The sequence below is a fragment of the Ovis aries genome, chromosome 4 (assembly GCF_016772045.2).
Source record: "Ovis aries strain OAR_USU_Benz2616 breed Rambouillet chromosome 4, ARS-UI_Ramb_v3.0, whole genome shotgun sequence".
NCBI classification, from domain to species: Eukaryota; Metazoa; Chordata; class Mammalia; order Artiodactyla; family Bovidae; genus Ovis; species Ovis aries.
In genome coordinates this window covers 52,602,876-52,627,500 of record NC_056057.1, presented here as the reverse complement: position 1 = coordinate 52,627,500, position 24,625 = coordinate 52,602,876, and the positions used below count along the sequence as shown (strand labels likewise).

Sequence of the window (24,625 nt, the reverse complement as noted above, 5' to 3'; positions counted from 1 at the left end):
TGCACCTTGACAAGGGTGTTCACAGAATACAAAGATCAGTTGGCACCACAAAGCAAATGAAAAGACATGATCTTGGGCTTAGAGAACTTCCATTTCTAATACGATTTTTTAATTGAGGAGAAATTTATAAGGGGATTTGGCCTGAATGGAGTCTCGTTTTATTTTGGGTAATCTGTGCCATACATTCCCTTAAAAGCCTGGGTAATCAAGAGTTTAGTATCTTTTAGAGTTATGAAACATTGATCCTTTACCAAGTGCTAGAAGAAATGAGTTTGAAATTAACTTCGCCTTTTAAAAAAATTTGGAGAATTTCCCCCAAAGAATGGAGATTTCCTTTTTCATAAGTAAAAGCTGGTAAAAATATTTCACTCTCTTATTTTGCCCTCCACAGTGGCTTAATCTACTGCTGCTTGAGAAGGTTGCCATAGTCTCTCTTACAAATTAGGAAAATTTATGTAGCAAGAGGAAATTTATGAGCAAGGGAACAAGGACATGCCTTGTCCCCTTGTTCCTTATCGTGAAGGATACATTTCAGCCTAAAAAGAAAGTCAGATCTAAACATGCCATGGATAAACAAACAATGAACATCCCCTCAAGTTGTTAAAATTGCTTAGAATCTACCAAGTTAGTTCAGAGACAAACTTGTTTCATTTAAGAGATAAAGTGCCTAACTTTCTTGAAGATTTCGAGTATGTTTCTGTTTGTAGGAGCATCAGGGTAATGACTGGTATTTCTGTAGATCCCTTCACATCTTTTGGTCTCAGTTTTTCCAGATACAAGCTGAGGGGAACTAAAATGCCCTCCAAAATCCTTTCCATGTCTAACTATATCCATAGATTTATGACTTCACAATTTATCCAGCAAGAAGAGAGGTGCTGATGGTTCAGGCATCAGTGTAACCAAGACTGAGTCCCACTGCTTGGCTTCTTGCGAGACCCCCAGGCCCACATTGGACCCAGAGCAGCCACCATGACACTCCACTCCTTCCTGCTAAATCCACAGAATAAAAGGCAGGAATAGCCACTTTGGAAAAATTAGATGGTAAGGCATCTGCTTATAATGTGGGAGACCCAGGTTCAATCCCTGGGTTGGGAAGATCCTCTGCAGAAGGAAATGGCAACCCATTCCAGTACTCTAGCCTGGAAAATCCCATGGACAGAGGAGTGTGGTGGGCTACAGTCCATGGGGTCACAAAGTGTCAGACATGACTGAGCGACTTCACTCTTTTTTAGGATTTGGCAGTGAGGGCAAAGAGATGAATCCTGTCACTTTTGAGAAGGGTGATTGCAGCCATGAAATTAAAAGACGCTTACTCCTTGGAAGGAAAGTTATGACTACTAGACAGCATATTCAAAGGCAGAGACATTACTTTGTCAACACAGGTCCGTCTAGTCAAGGCTATGGTTTTTCCAGTGGTCATGTATGGATATGAGAGTTGGACTATAAAAAAGCTGAGTGCCGAAGAATTGATGCTTTTGAAGTATGGTGTTGGAGAAGACTCTTGAGAATCCCTTGGACTGCAAGGAGATCCAACCAGTCCATTCTAAAGGAGATCAGTCCTGGGTGTTCCTTGGAAGGACTGATATTGAAATTCCAATACTTTGGCCCCCTCATGCAAAGAGCTGACTTATTTGAAAAGATCCTGATGCTGGGAAAGATTGAGGGCAGGAGGAGAAGGGGACAACAGAGGATGAGATGGTTGGATGGCATCACTGACTCAATGGACATGAGTTGGGGTGGACTCCGGGAGTTGGTGATGGACAGCACTCCAGGCCTGGCGTGCTGTGGTTCATGGGATTGCAAAGAGTTGGACATGACTGAGAGACTGAACTGAAACTGAAGGGGCAAATATCATCATGACAAAACACTCCATAAAGTTGATATCTATAAGTCTAAATATCCAAGGATGAGCAGCATCAGGGATTTGACACAAGATGCCTAAAGGGAATCATCCTGTTAGTTAGCGTAGCTGTGTGAAGAGATAACATTTAGATCTAGAACCTAACTGGACAGGGCAGAAGGAGTACCTTCATGCATTTCACCTTTCTTTCATCTGGTACATTAAGTAGGGCAGGCAGCCTCTCCATTTCCCCTGGATGTCAATTTTGGGTTTAGGGCAGAAGCTGGCCACAATTTGCTTATTGATGTTTCCATAATTACAGCTGGGTCCCTTAACTATAGTCTCCAAGTTACAATTTTTTGCAATATAATACACTAGAGTTACTAACTTCATAAGCAAAGTTACGTGTCATTTGCTTTAGGTTAGGGTATCTTGTCGTCGTAAAGCATCAAATAACACAATTAAACATGACAGGTCTTTAACGGTGTGCTTGAAGGAGATGAGTACTAGCTGATGCTCCCTTGTGTATGTGGCCAACTTTTAGGCATCTGCTTATGGTAGAGGCTGTCTGGGCGTGACTTTGCTTTGGAAACCTCTCTGTCAGCATTTTGGTTCCCTGGTCTTGTCATTTCAAAAGTGTTCATTCTCAAAGCCATTTTAGTTACAAAATTCCATGGGCCACAGGCATCACACCAAGTAGGAATTTTATTCCCCACTTTCCCCCTTATCTGTACAGACACGTTTTCTAACCTTCCACTCTCTAAGCTACTTTTCTCCATCTTCACCCAGTAGTTACAGAATACTGCCAGATCATCAGTCTCCTTTTTAATTCTCTTCAAATCTCATTCCCTAAAAGATTCTTTATATTGAGCGGACAGTAATGCAAAGCAGTCACTTTCTGAGGCTTTTGCTATTGCACAGATTCCAAACTGTACCAACGGATAACAGACCCACCTTGTCACATCAGATTTTAATATGGCAACAAATGCCTTGAAATACATGCATTTGAAACCTGAAGTTTATTGAAAGCCATTTTTCTCCAACTAATTGCCGATTACCCCAGAGGTAGCAGGCTGTGAAAATCACTTCATCAGGCAAAAGCCTTGCTTGGTCTTTTCAAGAATTAAAGTTAAATCAGTGGGGATTGATCCTGCTTTCTTTACTGTACCCTCCAGAGAGAAGTATAGAATTTCTTAACTGTGAACATTTGTTGCAAAACACAGAGGAAGCTCATTTGAGACACTTTTTCTCTCTGGTCATCTGCTCGCAAAAGAGGAAATGTTGAGGGGGGTGGAAACAGTGACCTGGCCCCTCTGCTCCTCTAACAACCTGTTGTGACCAGGAAGAGACATGTCCCAGGATGCCAGAAGTCAGAGAAAATAGGGCAGACTTAGTGTGCAGCGTGTGGCCCCAGGGAGCGGGAAGGGGCTTCTGTGCCTCAGGAAGTATCTCCCAGAGAGAACCCAAAGGCCCAGCGTCCTTGCAGATCCAATGGAGTCCTTGCGGGAGGGAAGATGGATGGCAGCCTCCGCTGGGGTCATGTCGGAGCCGCCCAGTCGGGGCTCTTCGGGGCCTTGCACGTGTGCACGTCCAGGGCCTCCACGCAGTCCTGGCAGCGCACGGCACAGCACCAGTGGAACTTACACTCACACTTGGTCTTCCGGGTAATGTGGGAGGTGTCGTAGCCTCTGCCACAGCACATGACTTCGCAGCTGTCCATGCCCCGGGAGGTCAGGTTGCACACACGGCCCGCTGTACCCAGGGAGCCTGGAAGACAGGTCAGGGCATGTTACTGAATTGGCATGGGTGGAATACAGCATGCTTCTGAAGGAAGGGTTCTGAGATCATCCTCCAGGACTGGGCCCTGACGCCACCTCACCACAGCCCAGGGCTGGACCACACAGCACGTGTCAGCCTCGGCGGCAGTGGCAGTGAGGGCCACATCCAGGAAGGACTGACATGAAGCCCTGGGGCTGTCCTGAGCGTCCTGACTCCAGCACTCCCACTGTAAGCTGGATGAACTTTTCTGCCTACCCTTACCCAGCCTTGGACTGATGGGTCACTGAATGGCCAAGGCCAGGTCAGAATGAAAGAAGGACCTGTCCTGATCCTCCCTCTCCTGACCTTAAACTGCACTAAGGAAGCAGTGGCCGAAGTTATCTTGGAATCTGTCAGGGTATGGACCTCTCGCAAGGGAGGAGATTCTGCCTCCCTGGACCTGATTACACTGGCTTATAGGAAAGATTAGAGAGCTCTGCTTGCTGAAGGGGATGTGTGGGCACCATTTGTGTAAGGCCTTGAGGAGGAAGCCATGCTCAGCCTGGTTTATTTTTTGTGCTTTGGTCTAGTGGGCCATTGAGATGTGTGTGAGACACCTGATTGAAGACAGGATTCTAGGTCTTTGATAAACAAAACCGGTATAAAAAGCCTGTTAGAAATGACTAGTGGACATTGTCTTAGTTATTTAGGATGATGCTTGCTACATGGCAGTTCATATTTATGTATTTGTTTCTCCGAGAATCTCAAAGATAGGAAGCCTCTTAATTGTTCTTTTCCTGGGGAAGCACTCAGAATTCTTTTACGAGAGTGTTATCAGATAGCAGAACCAAGTGTGGTGGACATTTTTAGAGCCTGCTCAGCTTATAGTGATCCTTCGTGCACAGAGCAGGGCGCCTGGCAGCAATAGTAAACAATGTGACTCTTCTCTGTTAGCAGCAGGTGATTGGGCCAGGGGTGGGCACTGACTTGAACTGGGCCACTCAGGTAGATTTCCCTGAGGATTTGTGCTTCTGATGGAGACAGTACAAACTCCAAGTATAAACTCAGTAGCTGTTGGCAGCTGTGTACCATGATGTGGTCTGTGGATGAGAAGACGTCACAGAGACAAGATGAGACAGATGTCCAGAGACAGTGAGGACAAGACATGGAATGAGAATGCTGCCCAGATGCTGGACTGTTTTCTGGACATTTCTCTCTGAGGTCTGGCTGCATTCCAGCCTTTGGATTCCTAGACACCCTGTATCCTTGTAATAAATTTCCCCTTTTAGCTTAAGCCACTCAAGTTTCTATTACTTGTGACTGACAATCCTAAATAATCTACAAACCTAGAGTAGCTAAGCTCTTTACTGAAAAACTAAAAAAAAACAAAAACAAAAAAAACTTTTATCAGGATGAAAAAGACAGTGACTTCATTTTCTGTTCCTCCATTATTTAACTAGGAATTTCTCCCTCTTTATAACTCCTCCAGTGCCTCGTGACTCTGTTTATCACATTCCGCCCTGTGTTCCAATTATCTACATAAATGTCATGTTGCCCTGCCTGTCAAGAATGACCAGGGAAGCAGCCAGGTTCAAGCAGGGCATGGGGTCAAGAAGAAGAGTAGGAGGGGCAGGACTTGCTCTGCGTGATCAGGCCACTGACTGCAGGAAGACAGGCAGGGGAATTTCATAAGGACAGGAAGGATGGCAAAGGGCTGGGGTCAGGGTGGCGGGTGGGTCAGCCAGGGATGGCTCAGAGCCTACATCATGCTGAAGAAGCAAAGGGTTAGAAGAGACAGCAGCCAGATTCGGGGCAACCATCAGGACAGGACTCAGGATTACTGTGCAGAAAGGACTCGCTGCCAAATGCTGCCTGTTAACAGCACACCCATGTATTTAATTCAGTAAATGTTCAGTGAAGGCAAATGTGTAAGACATTGTGGGGCTACTTGGGGTGTTGGTGGCGATGATGAGGAAATAAAATAATTAGGATTTTTGTTCAGTTCTGATTCTCAGGAAACTCATAATACAAGGAAGAGATAAATATGTAAAGAGGTATTTCCACTACTTCAAGATAACTGCTCCATTTGCTGAAGACTTTCTATAGCCAAAGGCAGGGCTTTGTGAAAATAGCACCATAAAGCTAAAGACAATAGAGTGAGGTTATTTAGGGCTTGGACAGATCAGGGTTCAAATCCTAGCTTTACCATGTATGACTGTGTGACCTTGGGTAAATTAAGTAAGATAAGTTACTAATCTCATTAAGCTTCAGTTTCCTCCCATGCAAAATTGGAATAAAAACAGTTCCTTCCTCAGGGGCTGTGGTGAGGATGGAATGAGATTATGCCTGGAGGTGCCTGGCATAAGAAGTGCTCAATAAATGTTAACCATTCGTTCACTTGGGCTCAGATGGTAAAGAAATTCCCTGCAATGCAGGAGACTTGGGTTCAATCCCTGGATTGGGAAGATCCCCTGGAAAAGGGAATGCCTACCCATTCTAGTATTCTTGCCCAGAGAATCCAAGGAGGAGCCTGGCAGGCTACAGTCCATGGGGTCACAAAGAGTAAGACACAGCTGAGTGACTAACACTTTACTTCATTCATTCACTTAACAAGTATTTAACAAAAGTGCCTACTATGTGCTAGGCCTAGTTCTGGGAGCTTGAGCTGTGTCAATGAACAAAACAAAGATCCTGCCTGCTTTGAGGAGTTTATGTTCTAGGGAGAGTACATGAAGCATATTATCATAATGATGTTTATTAATATTAATAGTAGTGAACAGGATCAGAAAAGGAGCTGTTAATGGTTTTGTAGAGGAGGTGGCATTAGATATAAGACATGAAGGATGAATAGAAGATTGAAGGGAGAATGGGGTGACGGGCCTTTCTGGCAGGAGAGAACCTCCCAGTAGAAACTTGGAGGTCAAGTACACAGGAGACTGTGTAGATTCAACGTGACCGAGGCAGAGGCTGCGTGTTAGGCAACAAACACGGAAAGGGAGGTTGGAGCAACAGGTCAGAGAGTCTTCCTGCTTTGCTACAATTAGGACTTTATTCCATGGTGGGCGGTGAGCCAGTCCAGATTTTTATTCAGAGAAAAATATGTCTAAATGATAAATCTGGAAGAGTGGCTTGGGGCAGGGTGGTATCTTGAGTCCTTTGGATTAGTCCAGGCAAGAGATAATGAGAGGAGGCAGAAGACAAATGCATGAGGTGTTAAAGAGGAAGGATCACTAGGTTTGGTGACTCACTGGATTAAAGGATGAGTTGTAGGGGGTGATACGTGTCAGGTAGGAAAAGACTGAAAACGGTTCATTCGGTTCAACAATAAGGGAGGTAACTAGTGCCCTTTAATGGGAGCTGCCTCAGTGGGACAACATGGGTGGACCCAGTGGACTGAAGCATGAACAGGAGGAGAGGCCAGGTGGTGACTGAGAAGCTTGATGATGAAGTGAATGAAAGAGCACAGGTGAAAGGAGTGATGTGGCTGGGACTTCCCCGGGGCACCAGCGGCTGAGGCTCTGTGCGCCCCATGCAGGGGGCCTGGGAACTAGATCCCACACGCTGCAACTAAGAGCTTGTGTGCCACAGCTAAAGAGCCCACGTGGCACAACTAAGACGCAGTGCAGCCAAAGAGCACATTTAGAAAAAGAAAAACACTAATGAAAAAGAGATGAGGCTGGAGATGGAACTTCGAGGCGACTTCCGGCCATTAAGTTGACTGGGAGTTTGTTGTGTTGCAGGATAGATCTGATGCACTGCGTGTAGGTATTTGTTATATAAAGTACAAAAATGGGGAAAACTATGCTATTAGAGGTCAGGGTAGTGCTGTCTTTTGGTGGGGAGCAGTGAAAAGAGGTGCGGAGGAGACTTCCAGAATAGTATTCTCTTCAAGTTCCTGATCTGGGCGCATGTTATTAATACCCGGAGGTGCTTCTTTGAGAATTCACTGAGCTGTACATGTGGGATACATGCACTTTGTGGTATGAGAAAAAGAAGAGAAGGGGGAAGAGGAGGCAGAGGAAGCAGCAGCTGACACATGTGCAAAGACGTGGGAATGTGTGAGGAGCAGAAAAGTGTTCACTTTGCTGAGAAGGTAGTGCTAAACAGGGCAGTGGCTGGAGATGAGCCGGTCAGGTGGGCAGAAGCTGCCTGGGAAAGACCTTGTATCTCAGGCTCAGGGGTTTACATGTTAGCCAAGGGCAGGGGGGTGCTCCCTAAAAGGGTGACGTGACCTGATTTGCGTTTCAGAAGAATCACTAGGGGTGACTGGATTGCAGGGGGCCAGGGTGAAGGCCAGCAGACAAGTTAGAAACCAATGAAACTCTGGGCAGGACACGACGTGGCTTGGACGGAGACCGTGGTGGTGCGAAAGGGAGAGGCTGACAGACTCGAGAGACGCTGCAGAGGAGCATCTCAGGATGCGCGGGCTGACTGGACCAACAGGTGAGAGGATGCGACTGAGCAGTGCTTCTGGGCTTCTGACAGCAGCGCTTGGGGTTACATGGGGACATTCTCGGAGGTGGGAACACCTGGGATGGGCAGGCTTTGAGGAAAGATAACTCGCTTAGTTTGCAGCATGTCGAGTTGGCTGTGAATGTGGGCCATCCAGGTAGGAATGGTCACTGAAAATCCTCTTTGGGACTCAGGAGAGAGGTCAGGATGGAGACACAGATTAGGACATCTTTTGCGGAATGGCAACTGAAGCCCGGGGTGTGAATGAGACCCCTAGCAGGTGTGAAAAGTGTTCTCACCTGCCATCCACAGGAGACTCAGAATTTTTACCTTTTCTGTGTTTTGTTCATAAGCCCTGCACACTGATAAACATTCCTCACTTCTGCTGATATGCTGTTATCAGAATATAAACCCATTAAAATGCAGTTCAAATTCTTTACCCACTTTGGGGCTGTGGGGCACAGGGGCCAGGACAGGGAGACAAAATGTCTCCTTCCTGACTCAGGCTGTGGGCCTTTTACTGACATCACACGCGGCAGTCGTCCTCTGGTGGCTTGTGAGCGCAAGGAGGCCTATGCTGGCGTTCTAGCTCAGCCTTGAATAATGGCCCTGGTGGGTTTTGTCCCCCAAATGCAGCGACTGGACTAGACCCCATCTGGACAGATGGCTACTCAGTGAAGGAATCTCCACATCGTCCAAACTCTGAGAGGAGCAGACAGAGCGACGGCCACTGGCAAGAGCTTAACTCAGAGGTGGTTTCAGAAAAAGAGGCGGAGACGCTGGCACTGAGGTGTCTCCGCAGTTCAGTGTTCAGCTACAGAATGCTGGAGCACTGAGACTCTGAACAGAAGGGTGAGAATCGCTGAAGTGAGAGCGCTGTGAGGTTGCAGCCTGGAGTGGCCACAGCCCTTCCGGGGGATGAGCAGCACCAGGACGGGCTGGCTGAGAGGAAGGCGGAGGCTGCCTAGCAACAGACTACCAACTGGCTCTGCTTTGGGCTTTGGATCTCATTAGATCTGAAGACAGACTGTAGGGACGAAGGGAAGTTCTGACACTTGCTGTAATTTGGGCAGAAGATATGATAGGAGAACATCACCAACTCAATGGACATAAGTTTGAGCAAACTTCAGGGAATAGTGAAGCACAGGGAAACCTGGAGCGCTGCAGTCCGTGCATGGGGCTGCCAAGTCAGACATGACTGAGTGACCGAGCCACGGGAAAAGCAAGAGAGTTCCAGAAAAACATCTATTTCTGCTTCCTTGACTACGCCAAAGCCTTTAACTGTGTGGATCACAATAAACTGTGGAAAATTCTGAGAGAGATCGCAATACCAGACCACCTGACCTGCCTCAGCAATACCTTTCCTGACCTGTGAGGAAGCAACAGTTAGAACTGGACATGGAACAACAGACTGGTTCCTAATAGGAAAAGGAGTACGTCAAGGCTGTATATTGTCACCCTGTTTATTTAACTTCTATGCAGAGTACATCATGAGACATGCTGGGCTGGAAGAAACATAAGTTGGAATCAAGGTTGCCAGGAGAAATATCAATAACCTCAGATATGCAGATGACACCACCCTTATGGCAGAAAGTGAAGAGGAACTAAAAGCCTCTTGATGAAAGTGAAAGAGGAGAGTGAAAAAGTTGGCTTAAAGCTCAACATTCAGAAAATGAAGATCATGGCATCCGGTCCCATCACTTCATGGGAAATAGATGGGGAAACAGTGGAAACAGTGTCAGACTTTATTTTTTGGGGCTCCAAAATCACTGCAGATGGTGACTGCAGCCATGAAATTAAAAGACGCTTACTCCTTGGAAGGAAAGTTGTGATCAACCTAGATAGCATATTCAAAAGCAGAGACATTACTTTGCCAACAAAGGTCCATCTAGTCAAGGCTATGGTTTTTCCTGTGGTCATGTATGGATGTGAGTGTTGGACTGTGAAGAAGGCTGAGAGCCAAAGAATTGATGCTTTTGAACTGTGGTGTTGGAGAAGACTCTTGAGAGTCCCTTGGACTGCAAGGAGATCCAACCAGTCCATTCTGAAGGAGATCAGCCCTGGGATATCTTTGGAAGGAATGATGCTAAAGCTGAAACTCCAGTACTTTGGCCACCTCATGTGAAGAGTTGACTCATTGGAAAAGACTTTGATGCTGGGAGGGATTAGGGGCAGGAGGAGAAGGGGATGACAGAGGATGAGATGGCTGGATGGCATCACTGACTCGATGGACGTGAATCTGAGTGAACTCTGGGAGATGGTGATGAACAGGGAGGACTGGCGTGCTGGGATTCATGGTGTCGCAAAGAGTCGGACACGACTGAGCAACTGAATTGAACTGAACTGAACTGAACAACAGAGCTATTTCATCAAAACCCTGAAGACAGCATTTGCCAGAGTGCAGAAACTATATAAAACTTGTTGGTATTGTTTTCCTGGATCAAAATTAGAATAAGGACTTAGTATTATTGACAGCAGTAGGCCTCTGTTGTCTTCGGAACCTCCCATTACTCTTTCAAGACAGAAAACAACACCATCACCATCATCTTTAGAAAGAGTCAAGACTATGCATTTGTGCATGAGTGTGGGGGGGAGAGAGTGAGCTCATGTGTATGAAAAGGAGTCACTGAGTTATATGATCTGACTCCTTGTTTAATGCTGAATATTTGGGACATATATTTCAGATCTTTTATTCTAAATAATGTACCAACTTATTAAATAATGAGTCACTCATTACATGATCTGATGACCCCTGCCTGGGCCACAAATAAAACCAGCTACACTACCAGATTTAAGCCCAAAAGGGCCAGTTTTTACATTTTCAAAGCCAGATAGAGCTGAAGTTCATCCATCCTGTATTTTCTCCTCTCTTTTACCCCTCTTCTTCTTTCTTTTTTTTCCCCTCTACATTTTTTCTTATCCTCTTTCTCTTCTTATTGTTCATAACTGGGGCCAATATTTAACTTATACAGGCCAGGTCCTGTGATAAGCCTTTGCCTGCATTATCTCATTTAATAGTCATAAGCACTTATAAAGTAGGTACTGTTATCATCACTGTTTTGGAATTGAGCAAAGAGAAGGTCAGGGAGGTTAAGTGATCACACGGCAAGCAGGTGGCAGGGTCAGAATTTGGAGAAGGCATATCCGAGCCCAGAGATGGAGGTCTTGACCTTGTGATTGGGCCTCGTGTCCCACCAGAAAATAGGAAATAGGCCCCAGAAAGCTGGCTCATGTGTAACAGTATGTGATCAGTGCTTCTACCTATTTCCTGCTCTTTCCCTTCATTATTTTATCAACTGAAGAACTTGCAAAGGTCCTGACATGCAGCTGTTTTGGAGGGGAACTTTTTCTCCAGCACATGATATGTCATCGACAATTAAGACATGTGAAGTTATGTAAGAAAGTAGACAAGGCTGGTTAGCATGGAGCTTATAGCTTATACTGCATCCTTCCTTTATAATATTCCTGTTGAATTCCTATCTCCTTTCTGAGGAACTAGACAGACTGATTACTTTGTAATAGCAGGGTATACATCTCTAAAACATGTGCGCCCTCAAGGAGGTTCTAATGTACGTCTCGGATGTGACTGAGACTCTGGGAGGAGTGTCTCTACACTGAATTCTCTAGTTTAGAAAAGCCTGTATCATCATCAACTGGGCTTCCCCAGCGGGTCAATGGCAAAGAATCACCTGCAGTGCAGGAGACACAGGTTCAGTCTCGGGGTCCAGAAGACCCCCTGGAGGAGGGCATGGCAAGCCACTCCAGTATTCTTTCCTGGAGAGTCCCATAGACAAAGGAGCCCGGCGGGCTGCACTCCAGTCAGACGTGACTGAAGCGACTGAGTGCGAGGCAGCACACATCAGCTTGCATCTCACTAAAAATGAAATGGCATCACTTGATCACTCACCTAACTCTTCTCAGACTTCATTCTGAGATTCTCGGTGCCATTTCCAAATGCCAAATTGGTCACATATTTGCATCATACAATGTCTACAATAGCCTGTGTGGCTGGCTCTAAAAATCCTTCAGAGGAGAAATTTTAAAAATATTTTTGAGTAATGGCCTAATATCAGCCTCCCGAATTGATAGGCTAAAAGGATAAACATATATTTAGATGCTTCAGATTTGATTGCTTATTTAAAATATTATTAACATTGCTTTATAGTATTATTTCTTACTACACTTTGATTTACTCAGTTCACTGAACAGAAGTGCCAAGTAGGAAACTCTTTTCCCTGACTTCCTTTGCTTTAGGTTTGTGAAATATGCCCAGATGCGTGGCCTGCTGGGTACAGATCCCATTGCCCAGGGTGGAGCAGTCTTAGGCCCAGCAGACGCAGCCTTCTATCATCTTTACACTACTCTGTAGTCAGACCATCTGCCTGGAGTCAGTGCCCGGGAGATCCAGGCTGTCTGCAACCATGGGAAGGTGCAGCTTCCAGCCAGATCGACCTTTCTCCTCCCACAGGTGTTGTCCTCATCCTGACCCACACAAGAGCTCACAAACCTGTGAGGGAAAAGGATAAAGAATTGGAGCTTCTAAATTGTGTAACTTTGGGACCACATAACACACCTTCGGTGGAACAAGGCTGATGGAACATTACAGAATCAAGCATGCCATCCCCAGAGCTATAAAATTAATAACGGAGTCAGGGTTCCCAGCGCAGAAACACTTCTGTCTCCACTGACATGCATCTTCCTGACAGCAGAGGAGGATGGGGGGCTTGTGCTAATAGTTCCCAGACCCACACCTCAGGGACCTGGAGGAAGGGCACTCTCTATCTCTCTGGATGGGTCTGTATCTCTGGAAATTCCTGCCCTCCAGGCTGACAGAAGCCCATATGTTGACCATTAGGGCATAAAGCAAGATTCACTTAAGCCCGTCATCCAATAGGCTGTTTCTCCTCTGGCTGACTTACATGTTGTCATTCACAACACAGATTTATCGAGGGAAGAAAAGAATGTTAAAGAGCACATGTTAGAGGCCGCACATTCATCTGCTTGGAAGGCTTCCCCCTTCCTTGCATCAAGGATCATAAAGCTACAGCCAGGACAATGTTTCTCCACTTATCTCAAGGCATTTTATTCAGCATTTTCATAATCACTAGGAAAGGTTTGACTGGCTCAGGAAAGAGCATCCCATTAAATTAGCGAATCCTATTGGAGAAGGCAATGGCACCCCACTCCAGTACTCTTGCCTGGAGAATCCCATGGATGGAGGAGCCTGGTGGGCTGCAGTCAATGGGGTCGCAGAGTCGGACACGACTGAGTGACTTCACTTTCACTTTTCACTTTCCTGCATTGGAGAAGGAAATGGCAACCCACTCCAGTGGTTTTGCCTGGAGAATCCCAGGGACAGGGGAGCCTGATGAGCAGCAGCAGCAGCATCCTGGAATTAGTTGTTGAGTCACACTGTTCAAGGCTTTCTTTATCTGGCACTAACTAGCCTGCTGCTGCTGCTGCTGCTGCTAAGTCACTTCAGTCGTGTCTGACTCTTTGCGACCCCATAGACAGCAGCCCACCAGGCTCCCCCATCCTTGGGATTCTCCAGGCAAGAACACTGGAGTGGGTTGCCATTTCCTTTTCCAATGCAGGAAAGTGAAAAGTGAAAGTGAAGTCACTCAGTTGTGTCCGACTCTTCGTGACCCCATGGACTGCAGCCCACCAGGCTCCTCCATCCATGGGATTCTCCAGGCAAGAGTACTGGAGTGGGGTGCCATTGCCTTCTCTGACTAGCCTAAGCCATGTTTATTTCCCATCACCCTCCACCCGCACCCTCATCAAGCTGACTCCTCACTGTCCTACTGAAGTGACTTTCTGATGTCACAGCCATGTAGACCGTAGAGTTACCCTCACCTGCTGCACGGGACTTTCCCCTAACTCCTTTAGACTGAAAGTCTTCCCACCCCTCAAGATTCAGGGCCTACTTCAGCACCTTACATCGAGCACTCTCTGTCTGCTCCAAGCCCACCTGGACCGTCTTCCTAAGTCCTGTAACGTTAGCACATCAGGCTCTAGGGCTCATACACTGTTTTGAAATGTTTGGTGATTTCTCATACATCTTGTTCCCTAAGGACAGTATTAGGTCTCATATTACTCAGGTGGTAAACACATTCTTCCTGATTTATTAAGTACTAAAATCAATTTCTTACAAATTAATATCAACCTTCCCTTGCCAAACAGAGGCATACTTCTCCAGGAAGGGCTCACCCAAGGGCACTGTGATGAGGACAGAGGAGCTGAGAGCCTGGTTTTTATTTGAAATATCTCACTTGATATATAAAGAGAACATATACAAGAAATGTGGCACATTTTTAAATGATAGAAATTAAAAATGACAGGAGACTCTGTGGCATCAGATTCAGGTTCTGTTATTGCAAACTTAGAGTAAGATTAATTAACAACCCATTCATTCGAAGATTGAGTCATAGGAACCTTAGGAATTTCTAAGTGAGATACATATCTTAAGAGACCCAGAGAAGTGAATTTGTCCAAGACTACCCAATTAGTAATCAGTAGAAATAATCATAGGCAGCATCCATCTCCTAATCTATAATGCAGGGCTCTTTATTATATGAAATTTGCAAATTCATAGGCATATGAAATTTGCAAATTTTAAGATTACCATAGCAGCACAAAATAAGTTGTATGGGGAAAGCTTAAAAGAAGTATGCAGATACATTATTTTAAAGTACTTTAACATTCTTTTATTTGTAACACATTAATATAGTAATTAGAAATAATCACACATTAATACAATAATTAGAAATATTTTTTTCTATTTCCAAAAAAGTAAAGGATATCTATTTGATAAATTCTTTGTTGTTAGTAGTTATGTCAAAGACTTAGAAATAAGAAAATTAAATTTTCTTTTTTTAATAAAAAATTTTTTTTTAAAAAACTTCACAAATTCAATCTAATAGTCACTGTCAAATCAGGGTACTTTTTAATGTATCCTAAACGTATAGTAATTCTAGCAAGCTTGTATTCTAAAAGGAAATGCAGATTTACAGATCATGTCTATACTATAAAATAGCATTGGCTGTAAAAGGTATTTTGGTATGTTAGCAATGAAATCTGATGAACTAGCCTGTAATCCCACTGATAACAGTAAATGAAAAAGGCCCCCCAAAGAGTAAAAGAACTGAGTATTTGGTGGCAGCTAAAAGTAACATATAGAGTCTGCTGCTGCATTTACTTAAGACCTTTTATCTCATCCAAGGAAATGGATACCCAGAAGCATCTTAGGCTCTGTAAATGCCCCACTAATGCACTTGAATATGAGGAAAAATTCCATTTAACACTTATGCTTAAATGGGAATTTTCATAGGCTGTGTGTTATAATCAGTGATGAATGAAGACAGGCTGAAAAAAGAAACCAAATTATCTTTAAGCTGCACACTGCACCAACGTAAGTATCCAGCTAATATGGTGAACATATTTTATGTTGCTTATAACTCGCCATTCAGTTCAGTTCAACACATGTTTATGTACTAGGTGCCAGGGATTCAGTGGTGAACAGACAGATGTATTAATGGTTCCTGCCATCATGGAGTCAGAATCCAGTGGGGCAGACAAGTAGTGAACAAATATTTAAACAAAAACTGCTGGCACATTCTAGGAATGAAAGAAGAAGGCTTTCTGTGATAGATCCTTTGTGCATTTTAAGAGGACATGCTGATGGACCAGATGTGGAAGTGAGAAAGCAGCGTAACAAAGGATGTGTGGGTTTATGGCTTGTGTGGGTTTATGGAGTGGGCAGTCATGCCATTTTCTGAGAAGGGGAAACCTGGGGAAGACATGTTTGGGAATGGGGCAAATCTAGAGCTCAATTTCTAACAGAAGTAGGTTGATAAAAACATGAGCATGCTGGAGCTGTTAAGCAGGGGGTTGAATACAGAATGAGGAGAGAGGAGAGGACACAGATGAGGTCTGAGGAGCAGTTAGAACCGTATCAATGGAGGAGGCCACCCAGAGAGAAAATGCAGAGGAACCAGTGAGAAGAGACTAGATTGGGCCCTGAAGATCTTCAAGGTTTAGAAGTAGACAAGGAGACACTAACGACTGAAAGTGAGAAAGAACAATTTCAGGTCAGGAGGAAAATCAGGAGACTGCAGTGTTACAGAGGTCAAGAAAATAGTGTTATAAGAAGGAGGGATAGGCTATCTGCATTATATGCCACCAGGAATTTGAGGGTCCACCAAATAGTATTGATATAAATTATATAAGATAATCAATAATTACTGTGAAAATGGTAACTTAAAAACCTCACCAATATATTTTCGTATCATTCTTGCCTATTCTAGCTGTCTTAGCACTTTTTTAGATATCATGAAATTTCTACAATAAAGCTTAACATAGAAAGGGATAAAAAACTTATTCTTTAATTTTCAAAGTGACAAATGTAAGGTAAGACCTCATAATAGAGCAATGGAGTGAGAACTGAAACCTAAGAAAATCACATTTTGGCCCAGGTAGGGTTTCCTAGCACCTAGCCTGTGTCCCCTGCCTGCCACCCACCTGGGTCATCCACAAGGACCGGGAGGCCTATGAAGCCATGAGGGCAAAGACCAATTCTGACTACCTCATTTTTGCATTCCTGGGGCTTAGCGTAGTTTCTGGCATATAGAAGGGCCTTAATAAATATTTGTTCCATGGAGAGATGAGGAACCTCAGATATCCTGGTGGGAATTGTACATTTCGGATCAAAATAAGGCCCACCCACTGCTATTGGCTGAGATGGTGTTCTCTTGTTTGTTTTTAATCAGGTCATAATCACAGAGTTCGGAGGTTCTGCAAGCTAGTCACACCACGGGGTAGGTCTAGAACACCAACCAGTCTGTGTAAGCCTTGGTTGGGGTTGTGTTCCCATAGGTATTGAGCTGTTTGCTAATATGGTTTATGTGGGAAGAACCACGATATCTGAGAACTCACATCATTCACAGTCTGCAGCTGTTAGGCAGGTAAAGCTCTCCTCTGATTTCTGAGGAAGTTCACTTTATGCATTTCACTTTGCAGAAATTCTACATCAGTACCGGTTTTTGCTAACCAGAAGAAATCCCAAGAGAATTTCTGCTTTACCAAAAGAGGCGAAAAGTGAAAGTAGCACTGAGCCTTTGTTTTTGGAGCAAGCCGGTACAGAGGCAGCGCCCGCCCAGAGCAACAGGAGTAGCCCTACCCAGCTCCTTCCCCAGCACCTGCACTCGGCATCTTAGTACCAAGGCGCCGTCACCTAGCACTGAGTTCGTGAGTGTCCATGCTCTATCTCCATGGATTCTGTGCATCTGTTAGCAAGATGTGTCCTAAGGTAATCACTTCTTCGCTTTTGGCCATTTCGGCTTATGAAAGTTTTTATAGGAAGGTTCTGCTTCTAGACAGCAAGGGAAACCTGTCTCAGGCTTTCAGTAACAAGTTAAACAACTGGTGAACTCCATTTGCTTTCTGAACTTGACAGGAGGATTGCTTGTTTTCTGCAGCAGGAGAGGAGACCTCGTGGTGACCTCTGGCCCAGGTCAGGGTTTTACAGAATAACCAGTGCAAGTGGTCTGTGATTAGGTGCAGGCCTTCTCTGGAGAGACAGCAGCATTCCTTAGCCAGAGATGCACCTATCTCTAACTTAAGGACTTCTTTGATTTACAGATGCCAGGGGCAATAACCAGAGGAGATAACCACACAACCACCCATCCCCGAAAGCCCAGTTCCTAGATCTGGCCTCCAGTTCGGCCTGCAAAATGTCATATGCACAGCATCACACAGCTGTACCTACTCTCCGAATCTCTAGGAAGTATTTATAGTTGAACATCAGAGCACTCAGCTTCTTCAATGGAAGACTGGGGGGTAAAAAATGTCTTTTGTCATTATTGTTGCCATAAGAAAGTCTTCCTTTACAGGTTTTCAAGCTTATCATTTCTTAGGAGCAACTGAAGACATAACACCCTCCAAATCAGCTCCCTGCTTTGTGGGCACCTCATTCCATTATGTTCTGTGTCCTCATGCTGCCTTTTTATTACACAGCCCCCCAGTCGCTACTCTCAAGTTTCAGGAAGTAAGGTAAGAAAAGTATAGAATTTTGTTTTGATTTTATTTATTTTGTTTTGTTTACCACTTACGGCCACAAAATCTTGGACAAGTTAACTTTTCAGAGGCTCAGTTTCCTTCTCTATAAATAGAGGTAACTGCTGTGAAGATTTAAAGAAAATGCACATAAGGCTTGCAGTCCAAGGCCTGATTCTCAGTAGGAGTTCACCCAAAGTTCCCATTACCTTTCCAACCTGAGGTTTGGGTCTGTCTTCACCCAGGAATACCCTAGGGTCTTGACTCACCCTTCTGTAATTCTCACCAAAATCTACTAGTCCTGATATCATTGTTTCAGGCCTTCACTAAAGGGCTGACTTGATGATCTCCGTCAAGCTAATTCCAAGGGAAGCTTTGATGGATGAGATCATTTCAGAGTGCTCTTCCCAGTAAAAGAGGGTCCCAAAAAATGCCTTAATGTGAAAGAACACCCTCTCATACTGTGTAAGTCAAGGCAGGGATATTTTTGAGTGACATTTATTTAGAGCTTTTCAAAAAGAAAAACTTCTTTTTCCTTTGAAGCGATCAGATATTTAACAACAACAACAAATATCTCAGGTAAGATTTCTTCGTACCTGACACTTATAGAAAATCAGGGAATTGTGGATTCCCTGAGAAGTGAAGTGACAGTGTTAGTTGCTCAGTTGTGTCCAACTCTCTACAACTTTATGGACTGTAGCCAGGCTTCTCTGTCCGTGGAATCCAGGCCAGAATACTAGAGCGGGTAACCATACCCTTCTTCAGGGGATCTTCCCCACTCAGGGATCAAACCTGGGCCTCCCTCATTGCAGGCAGATTCTTTGCCATCTTAGCTACCAGGGAAACCCTATGGATTTTTCAAACTTTGATGTGCTTGAGCGTGAAAAGCATACAGAATCTCATGAAAAAAAAAAAAAAACCCTGAGATTCTGATCCAACAGGTCTCTGAAGAAGTCCTCACTTTGGAAAACAGTGGACTAGACCGACAGACTTTATCCACTTCACAAATTGAAATTACAAAACAAGCCAGCTCACGTCAGTCAGATTAGGAGTGGATTTGAACAGGAAGAAGCCACTAACTAGCAAGAGTAAAGTCTGCCAATTCCAAATATCTATGACTTGACAATGTTCAATCTTCTTACCACCATTGCTTTTGTAAGTGCTGACAAAGGGAAGCTGCCCAATCAGTTGAATATTAAATGTACATGATATTTTTTTTTAAAGCAAGATAAAATGACCACAACACAGCAGAGTGGTGAAATCAAGGGAAAAGTTAGTGTCAATTTTAAAAGAGAAAGTAAATATATATATATATATATATATATATACACACACACGCATATATGTATACACAAATATATTTGATTTAAATTTTACTGAAAACTTCTGACTTATTTTGGAGCCTGGATAACTCTGATGGTAACCCATTTCTAAGGAGAGGGAAGCTGGTTTGTGCAGTCCATGGGGTCTCAAAGAGTCAGACACGACTTAGCAAGTGAACAACAATAACTCATTTCGAACATGTTCCATTTACCGTAAAGCAGGTCTGATGTCGTGCAATCATACAGAGACTCTCTCGGCGATGTCCTGACTCGTTACCCGTGAGTGCGTCTTAGAATGTACGCCAGAGAATGTCAGCACTCACCCGAATGAGGGTGGAGAGCCCAGAGAAGAAATGCCACTGAGTTAGATTCGGGAATCTCCCTCCTCACAGTTCTCAGACTCTGTCATGTCTCACTGCCTGAACAATCGAAAGCTGGGAGCCGCTCCAGGAAGATTCAGAACTACACACTTTGACCGATTCTTCAGAGCACATACCGCAGAAGTCTCTAGTAGAATGTAGCCTGGAGAAAGTCTCGTCTCTACACAGACCAGGGCTAGGCCCTCAGCAGCCGTTTGGGTTAAAGGAGGCTGTCTCAGGGAAAATCGGCATCTCATATATGTGTTATTTGTAAGTGTTATTTGTCCAGATATGAACAATGACAAAATACTGTCAGAAATCCAAGATTTCTCCACGTAATATCAAACACCCTAAATCATATTTTCACTAAAACAGTCGTCTGACGGTCAACAGAACTAAAAAGAAATATTGCAAGTTTTCATAGATGACTTTGGCATTTTTCTAGGCTTAGCTAAAATAAAAAGGCCTTAAATATAGTTCAATTTATGAATAATCTAGGAATCTTAGTGGAAATCTGATCTAAAACAATGGAACTGGCTACTTAAAAAGATAACAAGGTGGCTCCTGGTAAATCAATACCAACCCAGAACCAAATTCGAATCTTTTTAAGTCAGAGAAGCTAAAATAGAAGGGAAATAAGAGAGTGACTAAATTATATAACCTCCCTCAGAAAGTCTAGACCTGCAGCAGTAGGCCTTGTGGCCGGTGCATTTGGAGGCAGAGTGAAATAGTTACAAGGATGGGAGGACTTGGATTCAGGTCCCTCCTCTGCCTCTTACCCATTAGAGTCCTTTGGAAAAATCCGTAACCTGTCTGAGCCTCAGTTTCCCCTCCCATGAAGTGGGATAATAACATCCCACTTTACTCAATGAGAGAATATAGATCAAGCCCTATTATGTGGTGGGTACTGCAACTGTGTTTGCTATTTTAGGATCAAGAAACAGAATCATGTTCTAATATATGGGAGTATAGAAAGCAAAGTGTGCAAGAATAACTTAGTATCCTGAAGAGGTAGCAGGGATTCAATTCAGAATCTCCCCATTGTGAAGAGAAAGTAAGGTCTTTCTATCTGTATGTAGCAGTTAAATGGTCATCATGCATAACTGCTTCACTGTGCAAACTGCTTCAATTCAAAAAACCAGAAAAGATGTCCAGGGAAGCAGGTCCTCTTATGTTTGAAGTGAGGTTCATGCTTCACCCGTCCTTTCACACACATGCCCTGGGAGAAAGACAGGAGCAAGCTGCAATGTCTGGGTTAGGAGCACAGGTCATGGGGTCAGACAACTGGACATTCATCCCCTCCAAGACCAGCCAGATCTTGAGCTGGTTACTCACGTTCTCATCTTTACAATAGAGACAGTGATATCCAGGGTACTTAACTGATCTCAAAAATTATAAGAGGTGAATTTGGTTCCTGGTTGATGTTGATCAACCAGGAGCCACCCTCTTCTTAATCATTTTTGTCTTTTTTCTTCAATAATCAGTTCCAGTGCACTGATGTCATAGGGCGGTTCTAAGGATTAAATAAGACCATGTGTGCAATGGTCTTAGAGCAGTACCTGGCACACAGGAGTCAGTACATTGTTCCTACAGTGATCCTGATGTCATCAGCCCCATGCTTGTCTGAGCAGTCTGAAGTTAAGCAGCTAGTTAGCAGCAGAAAGGAACCCAGACCTCTGGGACCCTCCTGTACCAAAACACAGGTTTCTTGGGGATTGGGTGGAAACTTTGGCCTGACAGGTAGGATGACTTGTTAGAGGTCGCAAAGCACGTGAGGAATGCAGCAGGGCACAGCATCTGGCCCTTTCGCTCAGCAGTTATTAATCCAGGGGCTGCATGTCCAAACGTGCTCTGGGGCTGCAAAGAACCAGCTCATCAAACCATGAAGGCAGTTCAACCACTTGGGGACAAAGAAGAGGCTCTGGACTTTTTGTGACATCCCCTGATAATCCTGCTCAGACCTGTGATAGGAGCTGCTGACGTCCGCTCTGTTTTACTGTTTCCTTTGCAATTACTTTGGAATGAAAAACAAATTCAGAATTTGAATTTGAGGATGTTTTTCCTGGTAATGAAATCCCTTGCTTTCTACTAAGCCTGAGAAGTTGGCTTGAGATAAGTTGGCTGTGGGCTCCCCATCACCTCCTCTCCACTGAGACATAGTGCTCATTCTTATTCTGTATCAAAGTCTTTGCATGGATTTTGTGCTAAGCCCAGAGTTCAGGGCTGACCAGGAGGGGCAAGAGGTGGAGAAAAGCACATGTGTAAAGCCCACAGGTGGCAACTGCTGTACTGAGGCTGATGGAGCTGCCCTCTGAGTGAGTTCAGGACAGGGAAGGTGCCGTCAGTAAGGGAAGGGTGTGGCTTTAATAAACGAAGTGCCTCTTACGCAGCCCTCATCCACTGCTCTCCGACAGCTGAGCCAGTGGGGATGAATTCCTGCTTTCAAGTAGTTGGCAACTTCAGAGCATTTTGGAAAGAGCGAAGGAGTGTGAAGTATGGAGGATTTCAGAACAGGCTAACTCTAAAGCCTTGGGATCCTCTTCCATAATCACAAAGGTGGGACTTAAAGGGGCAGATACACTGCAAAGCTGTCCTCCCCTGAGCATCAAATCACAGGGAAGATGCTGGGCTTCTATACAGAGTGGACATGAACCCACCAGTTAGAGTTCTGCCCAGGCTGAGGACTTTTGCTAATCTGCACATTTTGACTTTTTGCCACGTACATTCTTGTTGGGTTCCCATTGCTCCAGAATCTGCACATTATCAGTGAATTTCTCCAGTTGCTTAGGAAAGCTTTCTGTGCACTTAAAATATGAATGCTGAAGAACCTGAGTTTTGAACCTGAAGACAGCAGGCTGTACTTAGAGGACTGGCAGGTGGAAAATACAGTACTGTTCTTAAATTGAGGAGTGCTGATTCATGGAAGAATTAGGTACTTTGAATAAAGTGTTTTGAACTTACCTGCATCTCGGTCCCTGATACAGTAGTCTGGAGAATTCTCAAAATACACGAGGTCATTTTTCGTTGGCTTTTTAAACCTCTTGTTAGCCACAGTGAAACCAGTGCCATCCTGGTTCATGACAACCTGGATGGCCCCATTGTACTTCCTCCAGAGATAATTGCCCGTTTTCCTGAAGTCAGCCATGGCCAGCCAGCAGGTCCTCAGGGTGCAGGAACCGCTCACGCCATGACACTTGCACTCCTGTTTCAAGAACCTCTTTACAGCCTGTGGGAAAGGACGGGTGAGTTCAGTGGAGGCAGATTCAGATATATACACACGCTGCCACTTTTCTTACCTCCAAGCAATCAGGAAGTGACCATAAACCATCGTGGTAGAAAATATGAAAAAGAAAGTATATATAACTGCACCACTTTGCTGTGCAGTAGAAATTAACACAACATTGTAAATTAACTACACTGCAGTAATATATATACACACACACACACACACACACACACACACACATATATATATATATTTCTTTTTTTTTTAAGGCAGGGGTAGGGGAAGGAAAAGAGAAGTAACTGAAGACCCAGGATCCTGGGACTCAGGACTGGGAGATGTTGCAGTCACTCGCTGGTCGCTCTGGGCACCCTGCCCTGACTGTAGCAGGTGGGGAGGGACAGCACCTGACTGTGAGCCTGCTTTCCTCTGGGCATAAAAAAAAGCCTCACTAATTGGAATTTACTGGGGTGTGGAGCCAATTTGAAGAATGAGGGGATGAATTAGAGTATTTTCTAAATAAATATGTTTTACTATGTTGAAAATGTATACTATTACTCGAACAAATAATTGCGAAGCCCGTTTCCTCTTGATAAGCCGATAATAGTGATTATCCCTATCTATGAGGTGTTTCCCATGGTCCAGGCATGGTGCTGATGCTTCTGCACTCTGTCTCCATGACCTTGATCTTCACAAGCCTGTGTTACAGGATTCATTTGCAGATGATTGAGGAGCAAGACTTACAGAGTTGTAAAAGCACTTGTCCAAGGCTACACAGCAGGTAAGGACAGAGTCAGGGTACACTGGAAAGTCAGTCGGTGACCCTGAGGGTGACATTGCATTTGGGGGATTATCACTTAGCTCTGGCTGAGTAATTCTGAATAACTCAGTGAGAGCTGAGCTCGCTCTGTTCTCTTGGAGAGAGGACAGAGAGGCAAGTGGGATGAATAGGGTCTCCCTCATCAGCTCTCCAGAGCACTGTGACACTCATTTCTGAGTGAGAGAGGCTATGGGAGAGAATGACCTTGGAGACCTCACCAAGTCTGAGCCTTTGGCCTCAGCTCAGGCACAGGGCAGAGGACGAGAAGCCTGCCTTCTGAGGGCCTCTGTCCTCTCCATTTGCGTGTCTAAGCCAAGGGGTGTTGCGGATGGGAGGCAGAGGCAGCAGGGGAGTGAAACCCCTTGGTGACATTATCTGAGGCAGCGCTAGAACAAAATTCTTAGGGTGATAGCCCTGTTTCTAGGAACTTGGAGCTGATGGTTGGAACTCTGCCCACTCTCTGGGGTTCTTAGCTGAGGTGGGTGGGGATATGGGGGTTGGCTCCAGCACGAAACTGGGGTAGAGCTCCCCACAGCACCCCAGCTCACCCCATACCCCATCTCACAGAAACCAGTGTTCCAGGCTGCCTGTCCCTCCCCAGGGCCTCACCCCAGGTAACTCTACCCAGGTTTTGCCTCTTCCACAGACTCAGTTTCCATCCAACGCTATGGTGGAACCAAGCGTGCAAAATGTTCATCATTCCAGAAGACCAGTCCCACAAAAGCAATCTAGAAGGAGCTGAGACAGCATGGGGCTCCACAGTTATGCATCCCCTTCTTGGCTCAGCCCAGAGCACCA

The 24,625-nt window shown here is 44.7% G+C and overlaps 1 protein-coding gene across 1 annotated transcript in view; it reads right to left on the bottom strand.

Moving 5' to 3' along the window:
• Positions 1–2,531: 2,531 nt before the first annotated feature.
• Positions 2,532–24,625, bottom strand: part of WNT2 (Wnt family member 2) — a 46,036-nt gene continuing 23,942 nt past the window's right edge. The window contains exons 4-5 of the mRNA NM_001195319.1: positions 22,746–23,010; positions 2,532–3,607 (exon numbers count right to left, since the gene is read on the bottom strand). Of these exons, the coding sequence (NP_001182248.1) occupies positions 3,378–3,607; positions 22,746–23,010 (495 nt within the window). The 3' untranslated portion in view covers positions 2,532–3,377. The remainder of the gene's footprint in view (positions 3,608–22,745; positions 23,011–24,625) is intronic.